Genomic DNA, 27,310 nt, shown 5'->3' on the forward strand with positions numbered 1-27,310 from the left:
TAGAAATTTTTAAATTTCTCATACTGAAGTAATTTTAAAGATGATAAATTATTCGACATCTTCAAAATATCCTTAGTGTAAATCGTTTAACTATTTTTATTGTTACTAAAACGATGGAAGTTACGTGGAATTGTTCAAAATGCACTGAAATCTGGCGCACATTCCAAGGTGATACGAAGGAATCAAAGATTTTTCCTGCGAAAAATAAAACAAAACTCCAAAATTAGTGATGTAAAACTTGCAGGGAATTCAAAAGAACAATATTCAATAAAAGTAAACAGCAAATGGATACAATGGGCGATCAGGAAAGAAAAAAAAAATCTTCAGCATGAAAACAAGGAAAATACGGCTGACGTTCGCAAAATCCAAGGTAAGCAAATATTTATCGTATTGGAACAGTGTTATGTTTGCAAACGAATTTATTTCTGCTAGAATTATTATGTGCGAAACCCTAATAAAGGCTTCAATGCGAAAAATCTATTCATAGAAATTAAGCACCGGGGGGGGGGGACTTGATGGCATAGGAATGTTTCGCTGCCCATGGGATGAGAAATTTTGTTTTTACAGAAAATAATAAGCGTCAGTATAAATCTATAAATACGTGTTCTAAATGAAAACATGAAAGTATAAGAAAACTTTGAATGTAAAATACATTCATGTTCTATCAGGATAACGATCTAAACATGCATTCTCCTTAAATGTTTGCTTGTGGTTATTATACAATTGTCCTGAAGTAATGAAATTCGCTCTATAATCTGTTAATATGCTATCGAACATGTATGAAGTGTAACATGTATGAACATGTATGAAGTGTTGGAGTAAAGAATAAGCACACATGATATTTTTTCGAAAGTTCTACTAAAAGCAATTCTTATGGAGGAATAGAATATTCTTACAGGGAAAAAATTAACATCCATTAGAAATACATTAGAAAGCGAGTGAAAAACATTTTTTTTTTAACTATAAGTTAGCTAACAAAATATTGAATGCCCGTTATTTGCATATTTTATTACATATAAACTGTTCGTTCAAAGTGACCGAATACTGCCGAGTTCATTTTCAAAAATTTTTAAATTATTTTTTTTTAAAAATCGTATTGAATTTTTTTTTTTTTTTTTTTCCAAAACAAGTAGGTCTTAAAAAGATGATCAGTAGTATATGTGAAGAAAATAAAGCCATTTCGTTTATATTTAGCAACTAATATTTGCAAGTAAAACTAAAAACAAAGTGTCCAAAAACAAGTTTGAGCCACTGTATATCTTCTTTTCTACAGCATTTCAGAATGCTAATAACACGAAATATTATGTTTCAAACTGTATTTCGTCCTGCTTTTATTTTAATGTTCTCAAAATTGAAAATTGTTTAGTTTTTCTTAGTCATATTAGAAAGATATTTTGAGGTAATTTGATTTAATTTACATTAAATTAAAACTAGAGTTGAAAAAAAAATAAAAAAATTACATTATATAATTTTTATAAGTATATTATATAATAAGTAATGTAAGCCAATCAAACTGTAAAATAAGAAAGAAAGAAAATCTGAAAGGTTTCAGATTTTATCGTCGCACCAGAGGATTTGCTGGATTTGCTTATGCTTTTGTTGAGCATCGCAAGTTGTAAGAAAGAAAGAAAATCTGAAAGTATTCAGATTTTAACGTCGCACCAGAGGATTTGCTAAAATATTTTATGCTTTTGTTGAGCATCGCAAGTTACTAATCTGCTCTTAGACTTGCTCCAATTTTTTTGTCTTTTTAGCTTTTGTCGTGGAGGAAAGAATTTTATCTGAGGCAGTGGCAACACATTGCTTTCAAATAGCCGAATTTGTGGATTAAAATTGAAAAGTAAATATCTTACATATTGCCGAATGGCAACAGTCTTGCGCGCCTGAGACAAAAATGCTGCCTTAACTCGCTTTCAAATCGCTGTGTTTATTTAACAAAAATTCGTTAAATTTTTACAAAATATGAAGTAAATTGGAAACAAATTCAGAATTCGGGCATCAAGATTCCCATGTTTGGTGGAGGACTCTGTGTTTTAAAAATTCAGTGACCCTAGGTATCATCTTTTTTCGCAGTGCGAGGAATATACATGCATACTGTACATATCGATTCTTCATTTTTTTTTTTAAATAATACAAGGCGGTAACATTTAGTGGCAATTGAAAAATGATTTGGACACAAAGAGGTACAGATAAAGTGAGTTTCGAGACTAATACCACCTCTGGAACTAATAAAAATTAAACTGTACGTATTTATTTACAAACAAAATGGACACTTAAAAGGGGGAAAAAGTGTAATTCGAAAATAGCAAGCAGTGATAAAACACACAGATAATCGAAAAATAGTTTATGTCTGTTGTTGCCGTTTTCTTTGTTCATTTCCTATAGGTATTATTACAAAGTCCTCCACGAAGGCATCCCTCCCCTTAGGCAGATAGCCCTCGTGTGCTTTGCCATAATTAAATACACCAACACCACCTATAGGTATTTAATTAAAAGTGTTTTAACCTCCCCCTGCTTTATAAAATCAGACCTTGTCAAACATTATTTAAAATTTTAAAACTCTAGAATTTCCAAAATCTTTTGAGATCAAAATCTTTTCTTTAATTGTAATGTTGTGTAGCATGCTTTGTACTTGGAAGATTTTCTTCAGTTTTAAAATTTTCTCTTCTTTTGAAGTGTTTAGATCGCTTGACTAAAGATTTTACTCCTTCTAGTGATCCTACGGTCTAACATTCTATTTCCAATAAATAGAAGTATGTCTATACGTCATAGCTGAGATTCTTTATCTGCTTTTATTCATACAAGATGATCGACCCTTCCCTCTTTAAAAATAGTTCAAAAACTTTAACGTCTGTTACCGTCATTAATAATTGTAACTTTCTATTTTAACTTGTCCAACTACCAAGCGGTAGAAGTCGCTGAACCTGGTAGTTCGACTCCTAAGGGGCTGACTATAGAAGAATTTTCGTAGTTTTCCTCATGTGTGACGTAAATACGAATTAGTTTCCATTAAAAATTCGTCCACGAAAGTTTCCCTTCCATTCCTTCCCAGTAGGCATTCTTGCATCGACTCCTTTTAAAACAATGGTTTTCTTCATTAATTTCCTTATATTTTCTTCTATAATATAGACAGAGGCGTAGCTAGAGTTTTTAGCACTCGGCGACAACTGAAAATTTCGCGTCCCCTCCTGTTTGCCAAAATAGAATGAAGAAAATTCATTTGGCGTCCCCTGGCTGCTACCCCTTCTTGCGTCTTCCAAAGCTACGACAATGAATATAAAGCGCACAGCATAATGGCCGGGGAGCAGCTGTTATCTCGTAGTGTTCTCGTTAGATATAATGAGTACATTTCCATATTCATGACGTAATTGCCATTACAGCATAACCTTCCTTAATAAGTTTCAACGGCCGGTATGGATGAAAGAATACGCTCAGATGTGGTGTTTTATTAATTTTACTTTCTTCATATTTTCATGATTGCTTTTCTTGTGTTACTGAGTTTTGCTTTTTTATACACATGCTGCTAAAAAACATTGTGTTAAAAAATTATTATTTCATTCAAAAATATATCAAATAATTTTTGTGTATTTTATCCCTTATATTTATTTTCTGATTTCATTCACATTACATGATATAACTTGTAGAATCATTCGGTTTATAGATGCAGGAAGCGTGAAAATGTGATGTGCAGTGCTCTAGGCAGGTTTTGAACATCGGCTCTTCCGATTACCAACCGGGTGTGCTATCCAGTTAAATTGCGTCCAGACCACGGTATAAAGGTCATAAGTGGTTTAAGCCGAGTTGCGTTACCAGGCAACCCGTCTGTGCTACGTTACGTCACAAAATCTGGTTTAAGGCTGTTGGCATCAAGTTCGAAGTTTTCAACTTTATGCCGACTTGGGAATAAGCTTCGACCAAGGAGGTTAGCCAAGGAGGTAGATTGAAAACTTTCGTAGAGACATTAGGTAATTTTTTTTTTTTTTTTTTTTTACCACGGACCTCTGGAATACCGGCCCAGCTTGCAGAACCACTACACCACGAAGACACGCTAGAAAAGTGGAAGAAATACCTTACACCTTTAGTACTATCACTACAAAGTACTATTACCACCACTACTCTTGAACAAAGCTCAGATCGCAAAAATTTACGAGTATTTAGAGAAAAAACTCAATAAGCATGCTGGGGTTTCAATTTTTTAATTTAATAGTTTAAAATACTTTCTTTCCGTACCACCTATTTTTCTCTTGCGTACCACCGGTTGAGAACCCCTACCATAGACTGTATCAAATTTTCAAAGAGCCCTTTTTGGGGCTATTTTTAAAAATTGAATCCTTTCAGAATTTTATATTTTTATTTATTTATTTCTGTATTTATTATTTCTGTTTTCTGTATATTTATTATTATTATTTGTGATAATTTAATTTTTCCACTAAAATTATTTGGATAGGATCTAGTTTATCCCCATCATTGCCCGCCAGACGTTTCAAAGTTTTTACCATTCAGTACACTCAGTTCATCAACTTATTCAGAAAATTAAGTTAGTGGACTGTTACTCATGATCATGCATATAGCAGTGTGTTTGTTTACTTCGTCATAACTCGATGACTATCAAACTACATTTTTCAAATTAGAAAAGCCGAGAAATATAATATTCACAAGCTTTTGCAATGCCATGCGGCTCAACGTAGAACAATTTGTAGAAATCTCTATAAAACTATATAGCAGGAGATTGTGACCCTTGATGAAGCATTAATTTACCTAAATGACTGCAACCAAAAGAGGTCTATTTATTGTCGAAAAAGGAGAGAAAAAAAATCTAGACTTGGTTCCGTCGATGCAAATAAAGTTTCAGACAGGGGTTTATGACTGTCGCATGATTTTCTTACAATAAGGAATAAAATGAGTGGAAATAAATGTTAAAATCAACACAATGCGCTGTCAAGAGAACGTTTTACTTCCGATATTTACGGAAGAGATTCCATTTCTTCATCCTTAAGACTTTTAAAAGAGTGAAACTTCATTAAGGCAATGCAACAAGTCATACTTCGAAAAGTACCTCTGTATTCTCTGACAAAATGAAGACTGAGGCAGGTATTGCATATATACTTTTTGCCCCTTTACATTTCACATATGCACTCTTATGCCTTTGGTCTTTTGATAAAGCTCTTTCTAAACACAAACGTACCTGGTTGGATGGACTTCGTAGATAGGGGCATAAGAAGGGTGGGGCAAGAGGGGAGTATCTGTCTCGGACGCAGCATCCAGGGGCGGCAAACTGATGTTACGAAATTTTAGAATGAAACATTTTTCATTCTTGGCACACAGAAACGGGCGGAAGATCTTCAGTTGTCTTCGGGCGCTGAAATTCCCAGCTACTTCTCTGTCTGTAGAATAATGGAAGAGGAATGGAAATCAATACCCCTGGAAATTTCACGAAATTTCTTTTCATAATATAGTGTAGAAAAAAAGGCTATCAGATCCAACATTTAAAAAAATACTTTTTACATTTTAATCACTAACTAAACATATCCGAAATCGTTCTAAAAGAGTGCAAAGACCCTTTGTAGCATATAGACATATAATGTGTTTCAGTAAATTGTATCACTGAGACTTAGCACCGTCAAATAATACTTTGCAGTGTGACGTATTATACTCGAGATCTGTGTAGAAAAATTAATGCCGGAAATTTACAAAAGCGTGACTGGTTATATAAAATTTTAAATAGTATTGTCTTAATTTGTTGAAATCTGGGTATTGTTCTGTTCTCGGGACTGAATCCAAAAGTGTATATATGTATGTGTACATAGATATGTATGTGTGTGTATACACAGACATATGCGCACATATAAACACACACATGTGCATTGGTGTACAAAATTAAGAGATTTCCGAAATATCTCGAGAAATACCGGATAGAAATAAATGCAATTAGGTATGGATATGTTACTGTGAAAGACCGAAATTGGAGAATATCGACTTTCACTGGAGAATGTCAACATTCACCAAATACGTCGGTGAAAGATCGAATATTGCATTACATTCTTGTACATTCGGACCCTCACCGGTGTATGTCGACAATCACAGATATGCTCTGGTATAAGTCGAAAAGAGAGGAGTATATGTACACGCTGTCATTGCATAAGAAAGTGTTCCACAAATAAATGCAGTTGTAAAAGCAAGAGCCTCTTGTGCAGTTCAAAGTGTCATATAGTTTAAGTTGTTGCAATAAATCAGATTTGAATCACATAATTTAGTAAGTTTTTAAGTTCTATTATTTACCTTTCTCATTTTGAATGTACTGTGTGTTTTTAGTTCTTATGTTCTTAAGTTCTTATTTTAAGTCTCAAGTGCGTTTTTTCGCGACTGAATTACGAAGAAGAAAATATATTATTCTTGTATGTTCAACATTCACCATTAGTATATGGTGAATGTCGACATTTACCGGTGTAAGTGAAAAATAAGAATATTTGGAAAACATTTCGGACATACACCAAGCGACTATGTGAATGTTGACATTCACCGGTGAAAGTCGACATTCTCCAGATTTCGTTGTTTCACCGTAACGGATATATTTTATTGTATGTAAATAATATGCACAAAACGATAACGAAAGTGCCATTTATTAGCATGTGTTATGGTCAAGAGTCCAATGTGATCCAAATTTGGAGTTGAAAGATGGCAGTGAAAATGTGGCTAGTATGGTGTGTGGTCGCCTTTGACAGACAGACAGCATGCACAACGAGTAGCCATGATGCTTAACAAGAGAGTTCAAGAATGCCTGCGGAAGTCGCGCCCATTCCTCAACCACAGCAGTTTTTAACTTTGGTGGGGGGAAGTTTAACTCTGGTTCTGGGTGGGGGTTGGCTTATTACAATAGCCCTCCTAAAAGCATCCCAAGAATGTTCAAGAGGATTAAGGTCAGGAGATTTGGCTACCCAATCCATTCGGTGAATATCCTGACTTTCCAGATAGTCATCAACCAGGTGAGTCCTATGTAGTCGTGCACTGTCGTCCATAAAATGTACTTGGGGCCAACAGCACCTCTGAAAAATCGCACATAGGGGCCTAGGATTTTCCGGGCATTCACGGAACCAGTGTGAAACACATGGAACAGTGTACGGGTATCTTACATGATCCTGCCAAGACCACCATTCCTTCACCACCATATTTGTCCATTTCATGATGTTGCTGTGATGGTATTGCGTTTCCAGGTTTCCTCCATATCAAAAATCGCCGAGAATCAAGTTGTAGACTGAATCTGGACTATTGAAGAGAACACTGGCCAATTGAACTATATCCAATGTTGGTGTTCTATGCACCACTGTAAACACTCTCGTTTTGTTGGAGTGGGATGCAAATATCGGGCTTTCTGGCATACAGTCCTGTCTTATGGAGCCGTCTGACTACTCTCTCCTTTGAAACTGATATTCTTGTGGAGAGGTTACGAGACAGTTGTATGATGTAGAAGCCCTCTGCCCCTTCGTTGAAAGTACCAAATACCAGTCATGTCGTTGTGGTTCTTCGTTGACCTTGTGCTGATCCTTTAGACATTATCTCGCTATTTTTAAACCAATTCCACAAATTAGAGGTGACACTTGGTGTTACATTCAGTTCTATTGCAATCTGAGCTTAGGACTGCCTGGCTCAAGCCTACCTACGATTCTCCATCTCATACCTTCGTCTAAGCGATGATCTGCATTCATGTCACCCCAAAAAACAACAATATTATTCAAGAAACGCAATGAAAATCACTATTTGTTGCAGAGCAGAATGAGCTGAGCAGCTGGACGCAGACTTTTATATCTGCTGCTGGTGTAGCAACGCGTACAGAAATACGCAAACCCTTCTCAGAGACACAAACGTCATAGTGGCATTATATGGCAAATAACTGTCGAGGCTTTTTTTGAGGTTTTCCATCTATTAATTTTGTCCACCAGTGTGCATACACTTCTGAATCCGGTCCTGATAACCAAAGAGTACTAAAATCTGCAATTATTTTTCCATTATGTGTAGCTCTTTACGACAGGATTGCAGTTAACATTATAAACAACAGATCTATTCGATGTTGCAAGGCGAATTTGAAGTGCCATCATTCGGTCATTGCAATTATAATTTTTTTTTAATATTTAAATTTTAGAATTCCTGAAACTTGAGACCAAATCTACTTCTCTGAATGTCATATTGACCACTGGAGTTTGACACTGACCACTAAGGAGCTATATATGAATAATATGAAAAGAAATTGAAAACAGCAATATAAGTGAAAACTGTATAATGAAACAGGAAACAAAAGCTTTTTAAAATATTTATTCGATTTGAAATATAACTGCACAATCATTCAGTAATTTATAATTACAATTTAACACACATTCACTTACATGAACAGAAATGTAAAGATAGCAAACATTATGTGAATGAGATACACATAATTTCGAAGGCAAGAATATTAATATTTTCAGAAATGCAGATAGGATGTTTTTAAAATATGCTATGTAAAGGAAGTTAAGTATTTTGCGCTTATGAAAGCTGTCAGCAGGGCTTAAATTTAGCCGGAAGCCAGCGGGCTTTGAATAAAACCATAATTTCAGCGAAAGTCACAATTAATATGAGCTCCAGTACATTAATTCACTATTTAACTAATTGTCATTAACTTGTATTTCCGTATTTCCGTCGACCGTTTTAGACAAATAAAAATTGCCGCCAAACGGTGCGATTTAGCGCCAGTAATGGTATAAGCTAACCTATTCTTGTTAGTTTTTCCGGCGGGCAGGGATTCATCGCCAAATTTGTTGCAAATTCAAAACCATTTGTGAATTCGTAATTCCGGCGCCCACGATTCAAAATGATTTATAATTTTTGAAAGTAAATTAAAGTGTTTTTTTTATTCTTTTCCATTAAAATTTTCTTATTTTAAAACAACATTTCCCCCCTTCCCCCTCCCTTTTTTAGCTCAAAAGAACTAGTTGCCTCGAAACACGTTATGTTACTTTACACATGTTTTTCGTTGTTTCAATTTAATGCTTTTTTTATCTTTTCATTTTGGTCTGTTGCCATTTGAAAAGATGTAAGATATTATTCATTCATATTTAATCTCTCTGTTATTAATTACCAAACTAAATATTTAAAAGTAACAGATGCGAGTCTTAAGAAATTACTGTTTTGACTTTTTTATCGGATTGATTTAAATAAAAATGAATTTAATTTATGATCTACCTAATTAAGAATATTAATTATTTTTCTAGAATTTATTTATATATTTTTTCACTTTTTAAATTTACAAACAATATATAACGTTTCCGTGTTCGTCTAAGCGCATATTTATCTAATGTCATATAAGAATGACTCATTCTTCCACTCGATTATCTCCGTCGATAACCTCTGCTGATAAACCTTTCCTCCGATCATTAAAATTTGAACCCTTTCAGAACTGTTTTTTATATTTTATTTATTTATTTTTTAGGGGCTGTTGTGGTAGTCAAATAATGATGACAAACAAAAAATAAAACAATATTCATACTAATGAAACAATTTTATTACAGTAAATATTTAGAATTATTTACTCTTTCCGAGGATTTTAACATATTTTTTAAATTCATCCATCAACTTACATTATTATAAACATTGTTGTTCTTTTTCGGGGAAAATTGTCACCATAATAACCGTATGATATTAAAATTACGATGGTGATATTTTAGTTTAGTTAAATTCTAAAAACGATTATTTTAATTAAGCGTGAATTTTAATTTATTGTTTTTAATATTTACTGTTAGATATAATTATTAATATTTAAATATTTTTAGAATTCTTAATACGTTTGCATTCCTAGAGCTGTTATTTGGCAATATTTTTGCTTAGTCATCGGTAAAACCGACAAAGTGAGCATTTATTTCTTTGTTTTTCTCTTGAACTTAAGAGGAAGAAAAAAAAAAAAAAAAAAGATTTTTCTTTACGTCCAAAGGAGCGTTTTTTTAACGTTTTGTGTGTTACCTTTATTTATTAAATATCATGTTCTTCGGTTTTAAACCATAAAATTCAATTCAACAGCAATATCACAAAATATTTAAAAGAGCATATCTTTAGAATTTCTGATACACGATCTCGCGTGCTGGAGATAATTCCCCCCCCCCGGTACACTGTTGCCATTGCTCGCTTTGAAATCGTCCAGTTTCTTAATCAAAAACGCATAAATGCTGTACAAAATATGAAATAGATAATAGAACAAATTCAAAATTTGGGCTTCTAGATGTCCATATTCGGGTGGAGACGTACGTTATTCAAAATTGGATGACTCTATGTACCGTTGTTTTATCACAGTGCGAGAAACATACATACATTTATGCAGATTCTTTATTAATTAATTTCTTTAAATATAATACTGGGCTCTAATATTTGGTGGCAACAATTTAAAAAGTGATTCGCAGTTTATAGTGAATCAACGCAAATTGCCGAAACGAAATTAAAAGCCCTTACCTCAAAATTTAGAACTTGCCGAGTTTGTTTATGTTGGTGTGCATAGGCAAAAATTTAAGTCTTTAGGCTTCGGCAAAATGGTGCAATGAGGAACATAGCGTAGTTGCGCAACGTCATTAAAGAGATTGGTATTTAAGCGAATTTATGTGGCGCCGAGTTTACAAAGATGATTATTTATCTATTTACTGTTTTCAATGCCGTTAGAGATTTTTGGCCAACGGAATATGGTGCATGTTTTATTGCTTTTGTTTATCATATAATCTTAGAGTTCATAACATGTTAAATTTATTATGTGCTATATCCATTCTGTTTGTTGCTCATCTAATTAAATAAGAAGTTTCTCCAAACGTTGGCCAGCATTATTGTCGCAAGTAGGAGAAAAATTTCGCCATCTTTCGCAGTCGACAGCCTTATACGTGAGCATAATTTAATTTAATTTATTAAAGATTTTTGATTACTTAATATATTATTTAATTTTATTACTAATATTTTATTTGTATAATTTTAATTACTTTTCCTGATTACCTTTCATAGGGCTCCTGCGCATTTAATTTTAGAAATTAAGCCCTGGCTATCCGAAAAAGAATTGCACAACTTTTTTATTGACTTTATATAATATTGCTTGTTTAAAAAGGCTTTAGTTAGTAAAGTTTAGTCTTTATTAACAAATGAGTAAGCTTAGATTGCTTTTCTACGAAATTCATCTGCATTATTTGAGAAATCTACGCTTAAAAAACATGAATATCAAGTGGGAAGGAGAGAAATTGTAAATAGAAAAGGCAAAGTATTCGAAAAAAAAGTGTGAATTTTATATATGAATAATGTGAAGACAATAATGAAGGAGTTACTGACGTGAAACAACAAACACCCATTCAGTCATTAGCATCTGTTTATTTCGGTAAAACATTTTAGTCAGATTTTTTTTTTTTTTTTTTTTTTTTAAAGATTAAAGTAAATTAGAATAATTTTTTTTCACTTTAAACTATAGCTGTTATTTTTTATTCTCACCTAAGTAGTAAATGCTGTTTCTACAGTAAATGCAGCTTAATGTAATCGCGGTTAATGCTATCATTCGGATATTGCTATCAAATTGCCGAAGTCCCGCTCGTTTGTATACGAAAACATGGAAAATACGTCGCTTATTGAGATCAACTATTCGGTTAATAGGATCAAAATAGTATAAAAAAATGAAATCCGAAAGCCTTCAGATTTTATATTAAGTCCAAAGGGGCATTTTTTTCACTGGGGATTCAAAACGGGATTTGAAAAGTGATACAGACACTCAAAGTCATTCGACGAAAAATATCGTTAGACATTGTAACCTCTTTGCATTGCTATGCTATCAACGTAATACCAGTAAGAAATGTAAATAAATATCGAGAATAAAAAAAATATCCGTGCTTGAAAATGCACACGATGTTAAAGTTAATGGAACGCGTTGAAATCGTTGAGTTTGTCAATCGAAAATTCTTTAAAGTGTTAAAAAAATAAGAAATAGATAATAAAACAAATTCCAAACTTGGATTTCCAGATGTTCATATTCGCGTGGAACACTACGTTATTCAAAATTTGATATCTGTAGTACCGTTGTTTTTTCACAATGCGGAAAACATACATACATTCATGTAGATTCTTCCATTATTTAATTTGTTTAAATATAAATCAGGGCTCTAATATTTGGTGACAATAATTTGAAAAGTGATTCAGACTTTTATAGTGAACCAACACAAAATGCCAAAATGAAATTAATAGCCTTTCTGGGCTAATAACCCATTCTGGACCGATTTGGGCTAATAAATTTTTTAAGCTGAAATAAATTCGCCAAATGAGTTTCAAATGCGCTATAAAAGTTTTCAAGTTACAGAGAAATGTCACCAAATAAGCAATGTCCTCCGAGTATTAAAATCAGAGGTACAACATCGGTGAAATAATTTCCAGAAATGTTATGAACAGTTCATAAGCAAGCTTTTATATTTTCCTAATTAAAATGCTATGAAAGTGCTTATTTACATATTTCTAGTTATATTTATATTAAATGACTTAAATGCCATTGCTATTTTGAAGAATACTATTTTTTTATCGTTTAATGTTATCATGGAGTTATTGTTATCAAAACAGCGGTGGTCAAACGGAATCATTAAAATAAATAAATAAATAAATAAACGTCTCCTACTGTAGAGTAGCGTTTAGCCCTAACATGGGTTATACTTCACGCATGCACAATGACAAGCTCCATTATACAGAATTGGCGATGTATCATGAGATTGGCAACTAAAGACCTGCTATTCTACTAAATTTTGTCACTTTGCAGAAGTTAAACCTGAATAAAGCTTGAAGCGTTGAAGAATCTGTTTCTGATTTCTTATATTTATCTTGATTAGTATGGAAGGTAATTTTCTGTGTTTGGAATGTTCGAAGACCTATTTTGCATTACTACTAAGGTAAGGAGCCCACCAGAGGCCGAGCGATAAAGACGCTGAACACTGGTAGTTCGGTCCGAGGTTCGAATCCCGCGAACGGGCTGGCTGAATGGGCGTTTTCGTGGTTTTCCCCATGTGTAACGTGGATACGAGCCAGTTTCCCTTAGAAAGTCCTCCACGAAGGCATCCCTCCCCTTAGGCAGATAGCCCTCGTGTGCTTTGCCATAATTAAATAATCCAATCCACTATGGTAAGATAATGTAATCAAGAATACGAAAAGAAAGGACCAAAGTATGTTATTTTGCTGAATGCCTGTTAAAAGATGAACTGTTATGATAACTGCATATATGAAATAAAAAAACTAATTTGTAAAATGAGGTTAAATCAGTTGATTATGTTAAGCTCTCAAGAATTATTTGCCTAGGATTAGACATGCCTTTGTGGAAAGCGTGGATTTTAAATGAAATTTTATGATAACAGTAAACATAAGATGAAATATCAAACAAAAATACATTTGCAAATAAATACAAAATAATCCTAGGGCATTAATTTAAGCAGTTTATAAACAACAACACAAGTGTAAAAGGAATAACGGCTGTTTAGTCATATGCTTTTCTAAAGCCCCAGTAACAAAGCCGTAGCTAGGGTTTTCAGCGCCCGGGGCCAGCCGAAGATTTTGCGCCCCCTTCTATGTGCCAAGAATAGGAAATATTTCATTCTAAAATGTCATAATATCAAACTGGCACCCCTTAGATACTGCGCCCGGGGACAGATGTCCCCCTTTGCCCCACCCTAGCTACGCCCCTGCCCAGTAAATAATTACTCGCATAATTGGGCACAAAGTGAACAAATTTCACACATTCCGCCGAACTTCACCTACGCATCGCTGAAGCTTGAATTGTGAATTCATCGCCGAGCTAAACCTACATGCTCTTTGGCCAAGCGACGAAGGTTACCATGCTGAAAATACGTCTACTGCGCATGCGTGAACCATAAACCGTGCTAGAGCTAGACGCTACTCTGAGCAAATGACGACTTCTGTTTCGTCATTTGCACTCTGCAGATGAAGAAGTAGGTTCTATGTTTAAACTGCAAGTCTTGCAAATTTATGAATATTGTTCTGATTTTTGTGGCCTTAGCAACTCCAGTAGCTTCAGGGCTATGTCAAAACTCTTATGTATGTCATTTGATTATGATTTTATCAGATAATTCATCAGGTTCATACCATTAATTTCAATTTTTAATAAGAATTTAGTAACAATTAAATTAGTTCTTAACTTCATGTCCATGTATTGACAGTTTCTCACATAAGTATCAGTAAAGTAGGCAACAGTTTCTCACATAAGTATCAGTAAAGTAGTAAAGTAGGCAAATGCTGAAAGAAAAGGCCAGTAAACTGTGAAAGAGAAAGCATCGGAATTGAATTTCAAGAAAGATGTTATAAAGCGTCTTTGTATTCAGTGTCTTCCTCTAATCTTCTTCAGTGCTGCCGTAACGACGCAGAGGTCTCCTTTCAGCTCGCTGACCAGATTGGCGATCTTCCGAGTGTTGCTCAAGATTTCCACTGTTTGGGTGTAAGGATTGTATCGCAGACCGAAGGGTCTCTTGATGGTGCTTGCAAATTCCCTGTCATAAGAAATAATGTCATTAAATTATATATGAAAGGGTGGGGAAGAAGAAAAAAGAAGGGAAAAATTCTGAAAGTTTTCAGATTTTATGTCACGACAAAGGGGACTTTTTTTTCTTTTAACGTTTTGTGAGTTATCTTTTTACTTCCTTGTACGAAGTAAAAAGGAAGTATTGTAATCGTGAAAAGTCTCAGGCAGCATATTTCAACGAAAATATCCATTTTGACCGCCATCGAATGCAATTGAACGATGTTTTTGCGTGATATCTGTACGTAAGGACAGAATAAAAAACTTTTTTTCCTCCCAAAAAAATTATAAAACTGCTTTAAAATGAATTCTGAAGAGAATTTTTCGTGGCGTCTGTACGAACGTATGTACGTACGTACGTGTCTCGCATAACGCAAAAACGAGTACCATCAGAACGTTGAAATTTTGTATATAGGACTGCTATAACATGTAGATGTGCACCTCGTATTTTGGTTGCAATCGGCCGCACCAAACTTGTATAAATATATTTATATATATATCCACTCTGTTACCCGGCTCAGGTATCTCAGTTTCGTTAGTCTGATATGTTTGTAAATTGTACATTTTTTTCTTTAAAAATGATTGAATTATGTTGTTCTTATCTTCTCGTTAAGGTTTTTATGCCTTTAGTAAATCTGTATGCTATATTTTTAGAATTATGAACAATTTTAAAGTTGTTTAAGTGCCGCTAAGCCTAATAATTTTTTTGATGGCGGCCATTGCTTGTTTACATTTGAAACAGGAGACTAGTGGATTTGTTGCCAATCTAGAGAAACTTAGCTTCGCAACAACAAAGATAACGCTTTCATTTATTATTGCGAATTAAATCATGCTTAATCCTTTCTGGAATTTTTTCCAGGAAATAAGCGTTTAAGATTTACTTCGTAATTTTTAATACAGATATTTTGAGTTTATATGTATTTTTGCCTTGTCGCGATGTGAGAACTGAATGAATTGAATAAGAAATACTCAATTTTTGTTTTGTTTGCTTAATTTCTTTTACGCATCGTTCTAGCTTTATTATAGTATTTGAATAGAACATGTGGCAACGATTAAATAATTATATTCTTTAAATGATATAACTTTTTTGCATTCTGAGCAATAATATGAACGAAATATAATACTGTTAAGTGAACCTAACGCCAGAGTAACGCTATGGTAAACAAATAGAGTGAATTTTAAAGAATGTATTTATTCTATTGTGGTTTATGCGCTGTCGGCGAAGTAGATTTAATTGAATCCAGTAAGTTTAAACGAAATGCAAGAAAAAATGCGTATAATTTAATATTCCGTACAAGGAAGTCATGTGGTGTACACATCAGATTTTTTTAATTAAATGTCACGTTCTTCGCACTTAAACCATAAAGTTCAATTCAACTGCAGTATCGCAAAATAATTTAAAAACAGCACACCTTTAGAATTCCCGACTCATCGTCTCGCTTGCTCGAGATTAATTTTTTTTTTTTTTTTTTTCTATTCCGTACAATGTTGCCATCGCTCGCTTTAAAATCGTTGAGTTTCTAAATCAAAAATTCATTAAAGTTTTAGAAAATATGAAATAGATAATAAAACAAATTCCAAATTTGGGCTTCCAGATGCCCATATTCGGGTCGAGGATTACGTTATTCAAAATTTGATGGTTCTAGGCGCCGTTGCTAGCAACATGTAAACATTTATCCAGATTCTTCATTATTTAATTTCTTTAAATATAATGCAGGTCTCTAACATTTGGTGGCAACAATTTGAAAAGTGATACGCCGATAATAGCGATTCGACGCAAAATATCAAAAGGAAATTAATAGCCCTTCTGGGCTAACGCTGTTTGGGTTAAAAATTGAATTGCATGAGACCAATCACACCATATATAAATTCATAAAAAATAATTTTAACCGAACGTATTCTTAAAATTTGGCGGCACACTAAAGTAACGCGGCACAGTGGTTAAGAATCCTTGATATAGTGTCCGTGCGATAAGGGGGCACTCAAAATACATCGCAAGCCGAAAGTCCTCTCGAGAGGTTGTGGTAGGGAAAGATACATTCTAAACGCCCAAGATATTCTCTATCAAAATTGGGACGGAATGGCACATTTAATGAGGCGGAATTATACCTGTACGACCAATGATGAAATTCTTGCGTTCCGATGACTTACTGTATCTATTATTGTAATTATTGTACTCGACTGCCCATCAGCTGTTTCCAAATTCCATGATTCTTTTAAAAGTTAAGCAAAAATAATAATTAAAAAACACTAATTTAGTTTTTAACTTTTGAAAGGTGGCAGTTTACGAATAGTAATTAATTTACCTCATTTTCTCTTTGGCTTCTTCAAAACTGTCAGTGTAGAAGTAAAGATCTTGAAATGTTGTAATTAAAGGTATTTGTTGACAGGTTCTTTCGGGCTCAAATGGCAACACTTCTGCAGCAGGCGACAGTGCATGCTAAATAAAATTTAAAAAAAAAAAAAAAAGAGAGAGAGAGAGAGAGAGAAATATTTGAGAGATTTTACTAATAACGTCAAATAAATTAGCATACAATTAAACGTCAGTTAATGTGATCGCGGTTAATGTTATCATTCGGTTATTGTTATCGGATTACCAAAGTCTCGCCTATTTATATACAAAAACATGGAAAATACACCGCTTACCGTGATTAACAATTCGATTAGTATGATCAAAGTATTGTTGGAAATTACAAGACCTGTTCAATTAAATTCAAAATAGATTATAAAAATTTGCCAAATGAAATGTCCATAATGGATAGAGTAAAGGATGAAGTCACCCAAAACCTCTTGGCTTCGATTTTAATCAACCATTTAAACTTGAGCACAAAAAGCAACTTTACTTGGTGTAGAACCTGAATAAATTTATCGATTTTTGTGGTTTTTTAGACACAGGTCTCTTTTCTTCAGAAGCTAAAAAATATTTGCAGAACCACCCTCTTTTCCTTGCTCTTGAAAAAAAAAAAAAAAAAAAAAGTCCACGAAAACATTTGCTAAGTTTGCTTGATTTGCATAATTTTACTTCCTTGTACGAATTAAAGGAAGTATTGTAATCGCGAAAATTTTCGGGTGTCAACGAAAATATCCATTTTGACAGTTATCCAATGCGATTTAACGATGCTTTTGCTCGACATCTGTACGGACAGAATAAAGGACTTTTTTCCCCAAAACGGGTTGCAAAAAGGATTTAAAATGGATTCCGAAATGACTTTTCGTGGCCCGTCTGTACGTACGTACATATGTATGTATCTCTCATAACTCAGAAACGAGTAGTCTCAGAAGGTTGAAATTTCGTATATAGGACTGCTATAACTTGTAGCTGTGCACCAACGGTTTTGGTTGCAATCGGCCGCACCAAAAGTATATATATATATATATATATATATATATATATATATATATATATTGTTTCAAAAGAATAAATAGTAAAGTTAAATTTAAATAATTCTCTTGCGCCATTGCTGGAAGGAATGAAATTTGAATTTAACAAACATTCTCTATTCGTAAAAAGCAAATTAAAAGTTAATGAAATTTAATTCCAAAAAAATAAATGATTAATTATTGCTGCGAATCAATCTACAATATCATTTAAATTCTGAGAGCATATGTAAATCAAGGGCAAGTATCAAAATCCATGAACTAATATATAATTTCAAAAAAAATTTTTAGTCCTAAAAAATTATAAAAATGCATAAGTGAATTATTTTTGAGCAGGCAGGAGACAGATTTATCAAGGGAAAGTTGCCTCCAAATTTATCTCTTCATTTATTCAATTCGTGTTTCGTCATCCATGTAGGCAAGGGAAAAGTAAAATTCAAAACCAAAAGTAAAACCAAATGCCGTGAATTACTAAAAAGAAATTTAAACAAGTGAAATTTTGAGAAATTAGTAAGTAAACGACTAGAATTAAAATAAAAAAAAAGGTCAATTAAGAGAATAAAACCAAATTTTTTAGAAAACCAAAGTAATTTAGAAACCCTTGCCTACAGAAAACTTCCCCTACACGAATATGCATGTAAATAAAAAAGAAACTAGATACTATCTATAAAAAATACATAAATAATACTAAAACAATAAAACTAAAATAAAACTAAAAAGGCAAGTAAAGTTTTAATTTAATTTAACTAGTAAGTTTTAATTTAACTGTAAACCAATTATATTTGTATTTGGAGAGTGGAGCAGCATTTGCCAAACTAAGTGATGTTAAGTAGTGTGTTTATGCTAACTTTATAAATAGAGGGCGCTAATATAAAGTTAAGTTGAGTGTTAAGCTGCTATCTGTTGGATCTCTTTTATAAACCTATTTTGTAAATTTCTAAGTAATGTAAAATGTGTGTTCTGTTGCAAAAATGTTGCTAACTGTGAAGTATTGTAAAAATTTGTAAAAAATTGTAAAAATGCTAACGGTAACGTTATGTGAAAAAATGGTTGCAAACTATTAAGGATAGTAAAATATTAAGGATTGTAAAAAATCGAAAAGTGTTTTTGAAATACAGTACGAAAAAAATTGTTTGAAGTAAAATTTAAAAATTAATTTTAATTTTGAAAAATATTAAAGTGTTTTTAATAAAAGTAAGAAATTTATTTTAATAATCTTAATTAAAACTGAAATTCAACAAGTTTAATCAAAACTTTACTAAATACTAAAAATCTTCACTCAATTCGGGTTATAATTGAGACTTTTGAAAAGAGTTGGCCCTTCATTAGTGAAAGGAAAGAATCCAGTATTGTTTAGACATACATTTTTACAAATTAATATTTACAAGATAATCCCTTAACTCTTCAAAATCCTCCATTACCCTCCAGTTAAGGTTTAAGGTAATGTTATCGTATCATAAAGAGTCAAAAAATTATAAAGTCTTTTTCCATTAAATTTCTTAAAAGTTAATGCCTGCCTTTTTAATATATAAATTAATAAATTGTGTTGGGACTTGGTTATTAACTTGAACATTAATTAGCTTTATTATTTCTTCCTTTATATCTTCTATTTCAGTAAATATATTTTTTATTCTGATTATTTGGCTATAAAAAGTGTTACCTGTTACTTTTCTAGAGAATTCCAATTAATTAGTTTAATAGTATTAAACTGGAAATCCCTCCTTTTATCATATAATTTAATTTTGCTGTATTTATTTATGAGCTGGTCTAGGTATTCAATAGTATCTTGGTTCGTATTAGTTTTATTAAGTGTTAAACTATTTGGGTAAATTTCGAATTGTTCAAAAGCAGAATTAATGAAAGTTATAATATGATCAATGTATCTAAATGTATTTGCAAATAACTTTAATTCATTCTTATTCAAACTTAGTTGGAATTTATATTCATAAGCAAAAAGAAATAGGTTACATATTTGTGTAGAACTGTTTGCTCCCATTGGTATTTCTCTCACCTACTGAAAGATCTTATTATTGATTTTAATGTAGTTATTAAATAATGTAAAATTCAAGTAAGTTTTCCATCTTTTAATTCAAAGGATGTTAAGCATGTCAGGAAAAAGTTGTGGGAGTTGTATTAAACTAGTAAAAATTTCTTCTAATGGTAGAGAAGTATAAAAGTTTTCAAAGTCATAGCAGTTAATATTCTTGATTTCTAAACTTTAAAAATTTTTTAGAACTGGAGCATTGTTATAAATAATCCAACTATAGTTGTGTTGCTTGTTAACTAGTTGACGAATTAAAATACAGATTTTTTAAAGTTTAATTGCAAATATGTAATCTATATTCTTTTTGTAATTATTTGTACCATTTACTGTAAATCTAAATTTGAGTGGTGATTTATGGAATTCAGGAAGAGCATATGGATTTGCTAATTTATTGTAGTTAGATGGTTGTGAAATTTGTAGTTTCTTATGAATTGCTTTTAGCTTTTTTGCAACGACATTTTCTTGTGTATTGGTAACTTTGTAAGTAATGGCATTATTCAGTTCAGTATTGATGATGATGTCGTGTCTATGACAAAGTGCAATTATATAGCTTCGAAGCAACCTTGGCAGCTCTGTCAGCATAAAGTAGGTTCACTAAGTCTTCAATGCCGCTGTTAAACAGTCTGGCCTGGATTGCTGGGCAGCTGAAGATGTGATGGCGAGACAGTGGGATGTCATCTGGGCAATGAGGACAAATGTTGGTGTAACTACGCTGTCCGTCTGCAGAAATCGTCATCCCTTTTAAGTGATTTGTCCTAAGTCTGGTTATGATAGTCGATATGGCTCTGTCACAGTTCAATTCCGGGATGGAGTTTCCTTTAACTTGACCGATTAGTTACCAACACATTAAAGAAATAGGAACACATTAAAGAATAAATTTTTGTCTCACTAATTAAAACCGATTAGTTTAGTATTAATTAGTGAGACAAAAATTTTCAAATAATGCTGAAAATTTTATTGGCTTTGTCAGTTTTGGTTATTATGAATTTTTGTTTCAAATCTTGCAACAGAGGATTGAGAAGATTCCATGGTAAATTGCTGTAAAATTCAATCCTTCGAATTCTTTGCTTCAATTCTTCTAACACTTCATGTTTCCAAGCTATAAAGGTAGAATTTGGAACATTTAATTTGTAACTAGTTTTAACTATGAACTCGCCTAGATTTTTAAAACATATGATTTTTGTCAATTTCTAGTACTGGTCTAAATTTGGTGCCTTTTTCCATTAAATTTCTTAAAAGTTGGTTTTGAACTATTGTTAAACTACCAGTAACAGTATGTTTATGAAATTTGTCTACGTAGTCATTGTATTGAAGCTCTTTGAATTATCAATGGGCTGTAGAAGCTAGATCATGGTGTTAATTAGCAATTTGCTAAGAAGTTTTTGATATTTGAAAGCTGGTGAGATTGTACTTTAGTAGCTGGAAATTGTTGTTGACATTTTCTGAAAATTTTGCTGAACTTAATATTGTCATAGTTTGGATGTAGGAAATCGATTTTTCAGTAATGTTCATTGTATTTGTTATTGGTAGATAATTTAAAATTGCAAAAATCTATAACTAGGTCTTTGATAATATTGTGTCCGGTAAAATGCTGTTTAACAAATTTTAAAAGTATCATTAAGAATTTGTGTTTACAAGTATGCAACCAAGTAATTATATTTTTGGTGAAATTTTCAGTAAGAAAGTAATTATTAATATTATCGTTTAACTTTACTGTATCTATTGTCGAAAAAAATTTATTTTTCTCTCTATGACCTGCTCTTGTTCCTCGTAATGTTTTTTTACTGAATAACGTAAAATGTCTGTGAGATGGAATTTCAGAATTTAATTTAATGTCTTGGTTGAATGTATTAAGTCCATATGGGTAAAGTGTTTTGAATTTAAGCATTTAGAGTGACTCTTGAAATAATCTTTCTTTGTATTCAGGCACAATGTCCAAAATTTGAATACTAATTTTGCTGAAATCATGTATTTGAAAATGTTCTAATTCTGCTGTATCTGGCGAGTTAAAATTAGTAGTAGCGAATTTTTTAATATGTGCTCTGTGGTTGTTAATTCTAATACTGTTAACACTATTTTTGGTTTGTCCTACAAATTTAAGGTTGCAAGTGTTACAAGAGATAAGATAAATGCAATTATATGTTTTTCAAAAGAGGAATTGTTTTGTTTGTGGCTGTGATATTAAAAGGCATAGTGCTTACTTTAAGTTATTTTCTAGAATGACATTTATGGAAATTTATGTGATTGAGAAGAGCCATTATAAAAGTAAAGAGGGAGCTAACTTACAATACAGTGAATTTTTAAGGTAAAAATTCTTAACTCAATTTTTGGACAGGGAAATTTTAAAAAACTGGGAATTTAAATGGTATTGCTAATTTAATTCACTAAAATTTAAAGTTAAAATGAACTATTCTATTTAAACAGATACCGTAAGTAAAATTTATATAAAGCTAAGTGCAAAAATTATAATTCATAACCTAAAGAAAACCAAACTATTAGAACTTCAATGTTTCATTTTGAGAGAAAAAAAAATAGAGAAACAAGCTAGGTAATCAGAGCTAAAAGCTGCGAAGTACCAAAAAAAAAAAAAAAAAAAAAAAAAAAAAAAAAAAAAAAAATTGTTTCAAAAAAAAGAAATAGTAAAGTTAAATTGAATTTAAATAATTCTCTTACGCCATATAGGAAGAAAAAGTGAATTACAGAGTTGTAGAGCATCGTCGATTTAGTACAAAAAGATACCTTGGGGATATAATTGCTAAAAACAGAACACTAAAAGCACACATTTATTTCTACGCGATTTCTGAAATTGTGACGTCACGAAACTTGAACGAAATGAGAAAAGATTATCTTTCGGATGAAAAACATGCCCGTATCGCGAAACAGTGATGTCGCTTGTAATTCCCAGTCGAGAGGATTGTGGTTCAAACCCCGTGGGTTGTATCCTTGTACTGATTGTCTTTACAAACAGAGTATACAGCATACAGATCGTGCACAATCGTGTCGCAAAACTCATCAACTCAACGCAACTTGAGCTTGGTGCGTGCGAATTTTTGGATTATGCAAAAAGTGTATGAAACGTCACACATGTTCACCTGACAGCCTTGACAGCTATAAAAACCTTGACAGCTATAAAAAGAGATACCTCCTCATGGTTGTACGTTGAAGCTCATGGTCATGGAGCGATTTTTAAACAATTATTATTGTCAGATGGGGGAGCACAAGGCGGTTGCATCGGCAACGTTTTCCTGCATACCAGCATCCTTCATACAAAACCATACTACAGGTTGTGAAACGTTTAAGGCCGCGTGACTAGCCGACTGATCGACTAGTTGCGTGACTAGACTGCGATCCGGTAGACCAGCTAAAGTAGTGAGAAAGTGCAACCGGAAGATGTCTTATCATACGGCCCCGCATATCCAAACAGCATCACAAGAGAGAGAAGTGAAAACTGTGGTCTCTCAAAAAGTCGCTTTTGGAAAATCTTAAATGAATTAGGTGCTCATCCATACCGACCAACTCTAAATCAGGCATTACTGGACGGGGATGCCGAGACACGTTTCTCATGGTGCAACTTCGTCATGAAACAGATAGAGGTCCAGCCAACATTCTTGGCAGGTATAATGTGGACACGTGAGGCATGCTTTTCGCGGAATAAAAGGTACAACATCCATTACTGGGCACTGGAAAATCTATCATGTTCTGCTGACGTTTGACATCAAATACGGTTTTCGATTAATGTTTGCTGTGGAATTTATAATAACAGACTAATCAGCTCAATATTTTACCAGGATACGTTAACGGCCGCACAATATTTAGAACTTCTGCAAGACATAATACCCGATTTTGTTGAGAACCTTCAATTCCTGAATGGATGGTCCCAACATGACGTCGCAAGTGAAGCAGTACCTGATGGAGGAATTCGGAGAAGAATAATCGGGTACGGTGGTTTCGAAGAGGGGCCTCCACATTCACCTGACCTGATTCCAATGGACTTCTTGTGCGGATACTTCAAGCAGCAGGTGTATGTGACCCCTCTACAAACATTGCGGGTCCTTCAACGACGTATTACAAATGCTTCTACAGACGTGTCACCCTTTATGCTACAACGTGCAACAAGAAGTTCTAACAAGGGTTCAGATGTGCATCTCAACTGACAGTAGAAGTGTCAAACATCAAAAATAAAGGTAGCTTGTAATAACTAGTTGTTTGTTTTTTTTCTAAGATCATTTCGTAGAGTCACAGTTCCGGAAATTGGAAAAAAAAAAAAAAAAGCGTGTAAAAAGTTTTGTTATCATTCATGTCCACGAGGTGTCTTTTTGTACTAAACTGACGATACTCTACAACTTTGTACTTCACTTTTTCTTAGTATCTCTTATCATTTTGGAGATAGGGACGCTAACTCTGCTAATTTCCACCAGGTGGCGTTGAAAGCTATCTCACCTAGTATCTCATAGACACTTTATTACACCTGGACACCATTTTTATGATTATAGCCGCAGCCGTTCGGCAGTTAAACGGGTGGTACAGGACTTTAGTGGGCACCCTGTATATATATACTCACTTTGTTGCTCGGCTCCATGAGCTAAGTTTTTTTTAAATTCTTTTATGTTTGTAAAAAAGTGCTTTTTTTTTTTTTTTTTTTTTTTTTTTTTTTTTTTTTTTTTTTTGCTTTAAAAATGATAGAATTATGCTGTACTTTATCTTCCGGTTAAGGTTTTTATGCCTTTAGTTAATCTGAATGCAATAGTTGTCGAATTATCAACAACTTAAAAGTTGTTTAAGTATGGTTAAGCCTAATTTTTTTACCATAGCAGCGATATTTGTTTACATTTGAAAGCAGAATAGGGAATTAACTCCGCTTCTGCACTTTCAGCGTCTTTTTGCCGAGTGGGACCAAAAGAAAACTTTTTTGTGCGCCGAAAAAATCTGCCTTCTTTCCTGTCAGCCGAGCTGATTGTTTTTACGTAGAAAGCCTAGTTTGAGTTTCAAAAATTTTTCTTTTAATTGTTTTAACTGTCTTGTCTCGAAGAGAGAAGTGAATTAACTGAATGAGAAATATATCTCGATTGAAATTCGAGGAAATGAGTTTAAATGAAATGCAGAAAAAAATACCTATAGTTTAATTTCTGTAAAAGGTGTGGTTTAATGTTCTGTGTGATATACACTTCAGATTTTTAATTTTAAAGTGCCGCGTTCTTTTTGAACGAGGAATCCAGGTACTAAGATTAGATGCAGATTTTGAATATTTTCATTTTCAGGAAAAGGAAACAGACAAAACAAAAAAAGAAATTGCAGAAAATTTTCATTTCCCTTTGGGGAAAAAGTCCCTTGAAAAAAACCTCTACGACAAATGAAGGATGATTTTTAGCATAACTGAAAATTTTATAATTGTACGTTTATCATTTTTTACGTCTGCTACCATTACCCCTGACATTTCCGGGCATACAATTCTTAATCCTTATGATGTGCCCTTCCTCCCCCAAAAGTTTGTCGCAACATTTACGGTACACCCTGTATATGTATATATATGTAATATAACTGCTTCATTATTGTAATAAGATGACTCGAAGAAAGAAAGTTGCCATGGATTGGCGGTGATTCTCTGCTTTGTAACTTGGAGAAACTTCTCTGCGTAGTTACATAGACGACACTCGAAGAACACACATGACGGTAAATTCCACAGATAATTTTATTCCTCGAAAATACGCATCATCACCATGGGTGCGCTATGCACCCCCCCGAAAGTTTGTACAGCACACTTTTCTTAAATAATGGTCGAAATTGGAAAATTAAAACTCTGCGTAGCTAGCGGCAAGGCGACACAAAGCGTGTAGAGGTAGAAGGGAAGAGAGAAGAAGAGATGAAACTTAGACTCTATAATTGACCGAGCTATTGCGAAGTGCAATGTTGCCGGTTCCAGAATTAAAGCCCAAGGGCACTTGATATAAAGAAATCCGGACGTGGAGAAAATCTCAGATGAGAAAACGGAGGAAAGAGGAAGAAGAGAAGTACCAAAAGGAGCAAGACAATCCAGTCGGACAAGTTCGCAAAACGTGACGAGCGATCATAGCTTTCAAGGAGGACCCAAGATAATGCAAATCAATGACAACAATATGAGAAGATACACTACAGCAATAGTTCCAATGACAAATTCAAATACAACTAAACAACCTCAATCAATTGTGCTAAATACAACACAATACAATACAACTGTACAACAGAATTTTAATACAACTATTCAACGCAATACACTATAGCTACTCAACAACAACCTAAGCAACCTATTTGCAACACTACTATATCATCACAATGCGAAAAATCTCACAGCATTGGTTTTATCAATCTCCAAGAATAATATTCAAGCTGCAGAAGAACTTCAATCAAAATCAGATGCATTGGAAGTATAAACAACGATTCAGGAGCTAAGTGAAAATATTGTCGTCTCCTCCCATGAAGGTGTGAGCTGCAAGTGATCTGACGCTTCTATCTTCGAAGAGAATTTCATAATTAAAGACTTGGGAGTAATTAACATAATTAAGTCACATTGCACAGCTTTGTTGAAGAATTTTTCATTAGATCTTCTGATGTAATCTGGAATTGTCTCAAGGTTTAAGTCTCTGTGTAAAAGTTTATTGCGGATAAGATAGTGTGAATCAGTAATAATGCGCAGAAATTTGTTTTGCACTACTTGTAATTGATGCAGTTGAGTTTGAGTGACCGTGTTCCAAGCAGGAGCAGCATAACAAAGTATCGGTCGAATGCTGTGATGCAATTAACCTTTTATAGCATTTCAGATCACATGACAGTTTAACGTCCAGATGTTGGGTTCAGATTTCACCGATAAGTGCGCAATACAGATTAGATGACGGATCGTTTTCGTTTAGTTAGAAAAATTATTGCAGGACCAGCTTGAGAGTTAAACACCATTTGTTTTTGAATGACGAATTTCTTAACACATATTTTCATAACTGATAGAAGAGACTGCTAAACGCGCCCCATAATGTTAGACAAGCAATTACATTTTAAATAATGGCGAATAGCTAGCAGAGGCTGAGCGACACGTTGTCAGCAGGCAGGCGAAAGCGAGCGAGACTACGCACTTAATAGCTATTTATACTAGATAGGTGCATATGTATAGCTAAGCTGCGATTGGTTAATTTTAGGTTTTAGTTCCCTTTGCAAAGCACCGTTATGTAACTTAGAAAGATCTCTAATTTGGGAGAACAGATTATAAGGTATTTCTCCCACTTCCCTAGCGTGCCTTCGTGGTGTAACGGCAGCACGCTGGGCCGGTATTCCAGAGGTCCGTGGTTCGATTCCCGGCGAAGGCGGTTGCTAATTTT

At 33.4% G+C, this 27,310-nt stretch overlaps 1 protein-coding gene and 1 long non-coding RNA gene across 3 annotated transcripts in view; one reads left to right on the plus strand and one right to left on the minus strand.

The window, feature by feature from the left end:
• Nucleotides 1-27,310, plus strand: part of LOC146994905 (uncharacterized) — a 131,619-nt gene that overhangs the window by 24,533 nt on the left and 79,776 nt on the right. The gene's annotated exons all lie outside the window — the stretch shown is intronic.
• The window catches only part of LOC118191490 (tryptophan 5-hydroxylase 1-like), a 108,260-nt gene continuing 89,248 nt past the window's right edge, over nucleotides 8,299-27,310 (minus strand). For both annotated transcript variants that reach the window (XM_085824681.1, XM_085824682.1), the window contains exons 12-13: nucleotides 16,852-16,985; nucleotides 8,299-14,516 (exon numbers count right to left, since the gene is read on the minus strand). In XM_085824681.1, coding sequence (XP_085680807.1) covers nucleotides 14,348-14,516; nucleotides 16,852-16,985 — 303 coding nt within the window. In that variant the 3' untranslated portion in view covers nucleotides 8,299-14,347. The remainder of the gene's footprint in view (nucleotides 14,517-16,851; nucleotides 16,986-27,310) is intronic.

Source organism: Stegodyphus dumicola, chromosome 10 (genome assembly GCF_044657685.1).
Source record: "Stegodyphus dumicola isolate Sdum_Otavi_A_Nest chromosome 10, ASM4465768v1".
NCBI lineage: Eukaryota > Metazoa > Arthropoda > Arachnida > Araneae > Eresidae > Stegodyphus > Stegodyphus dumicola.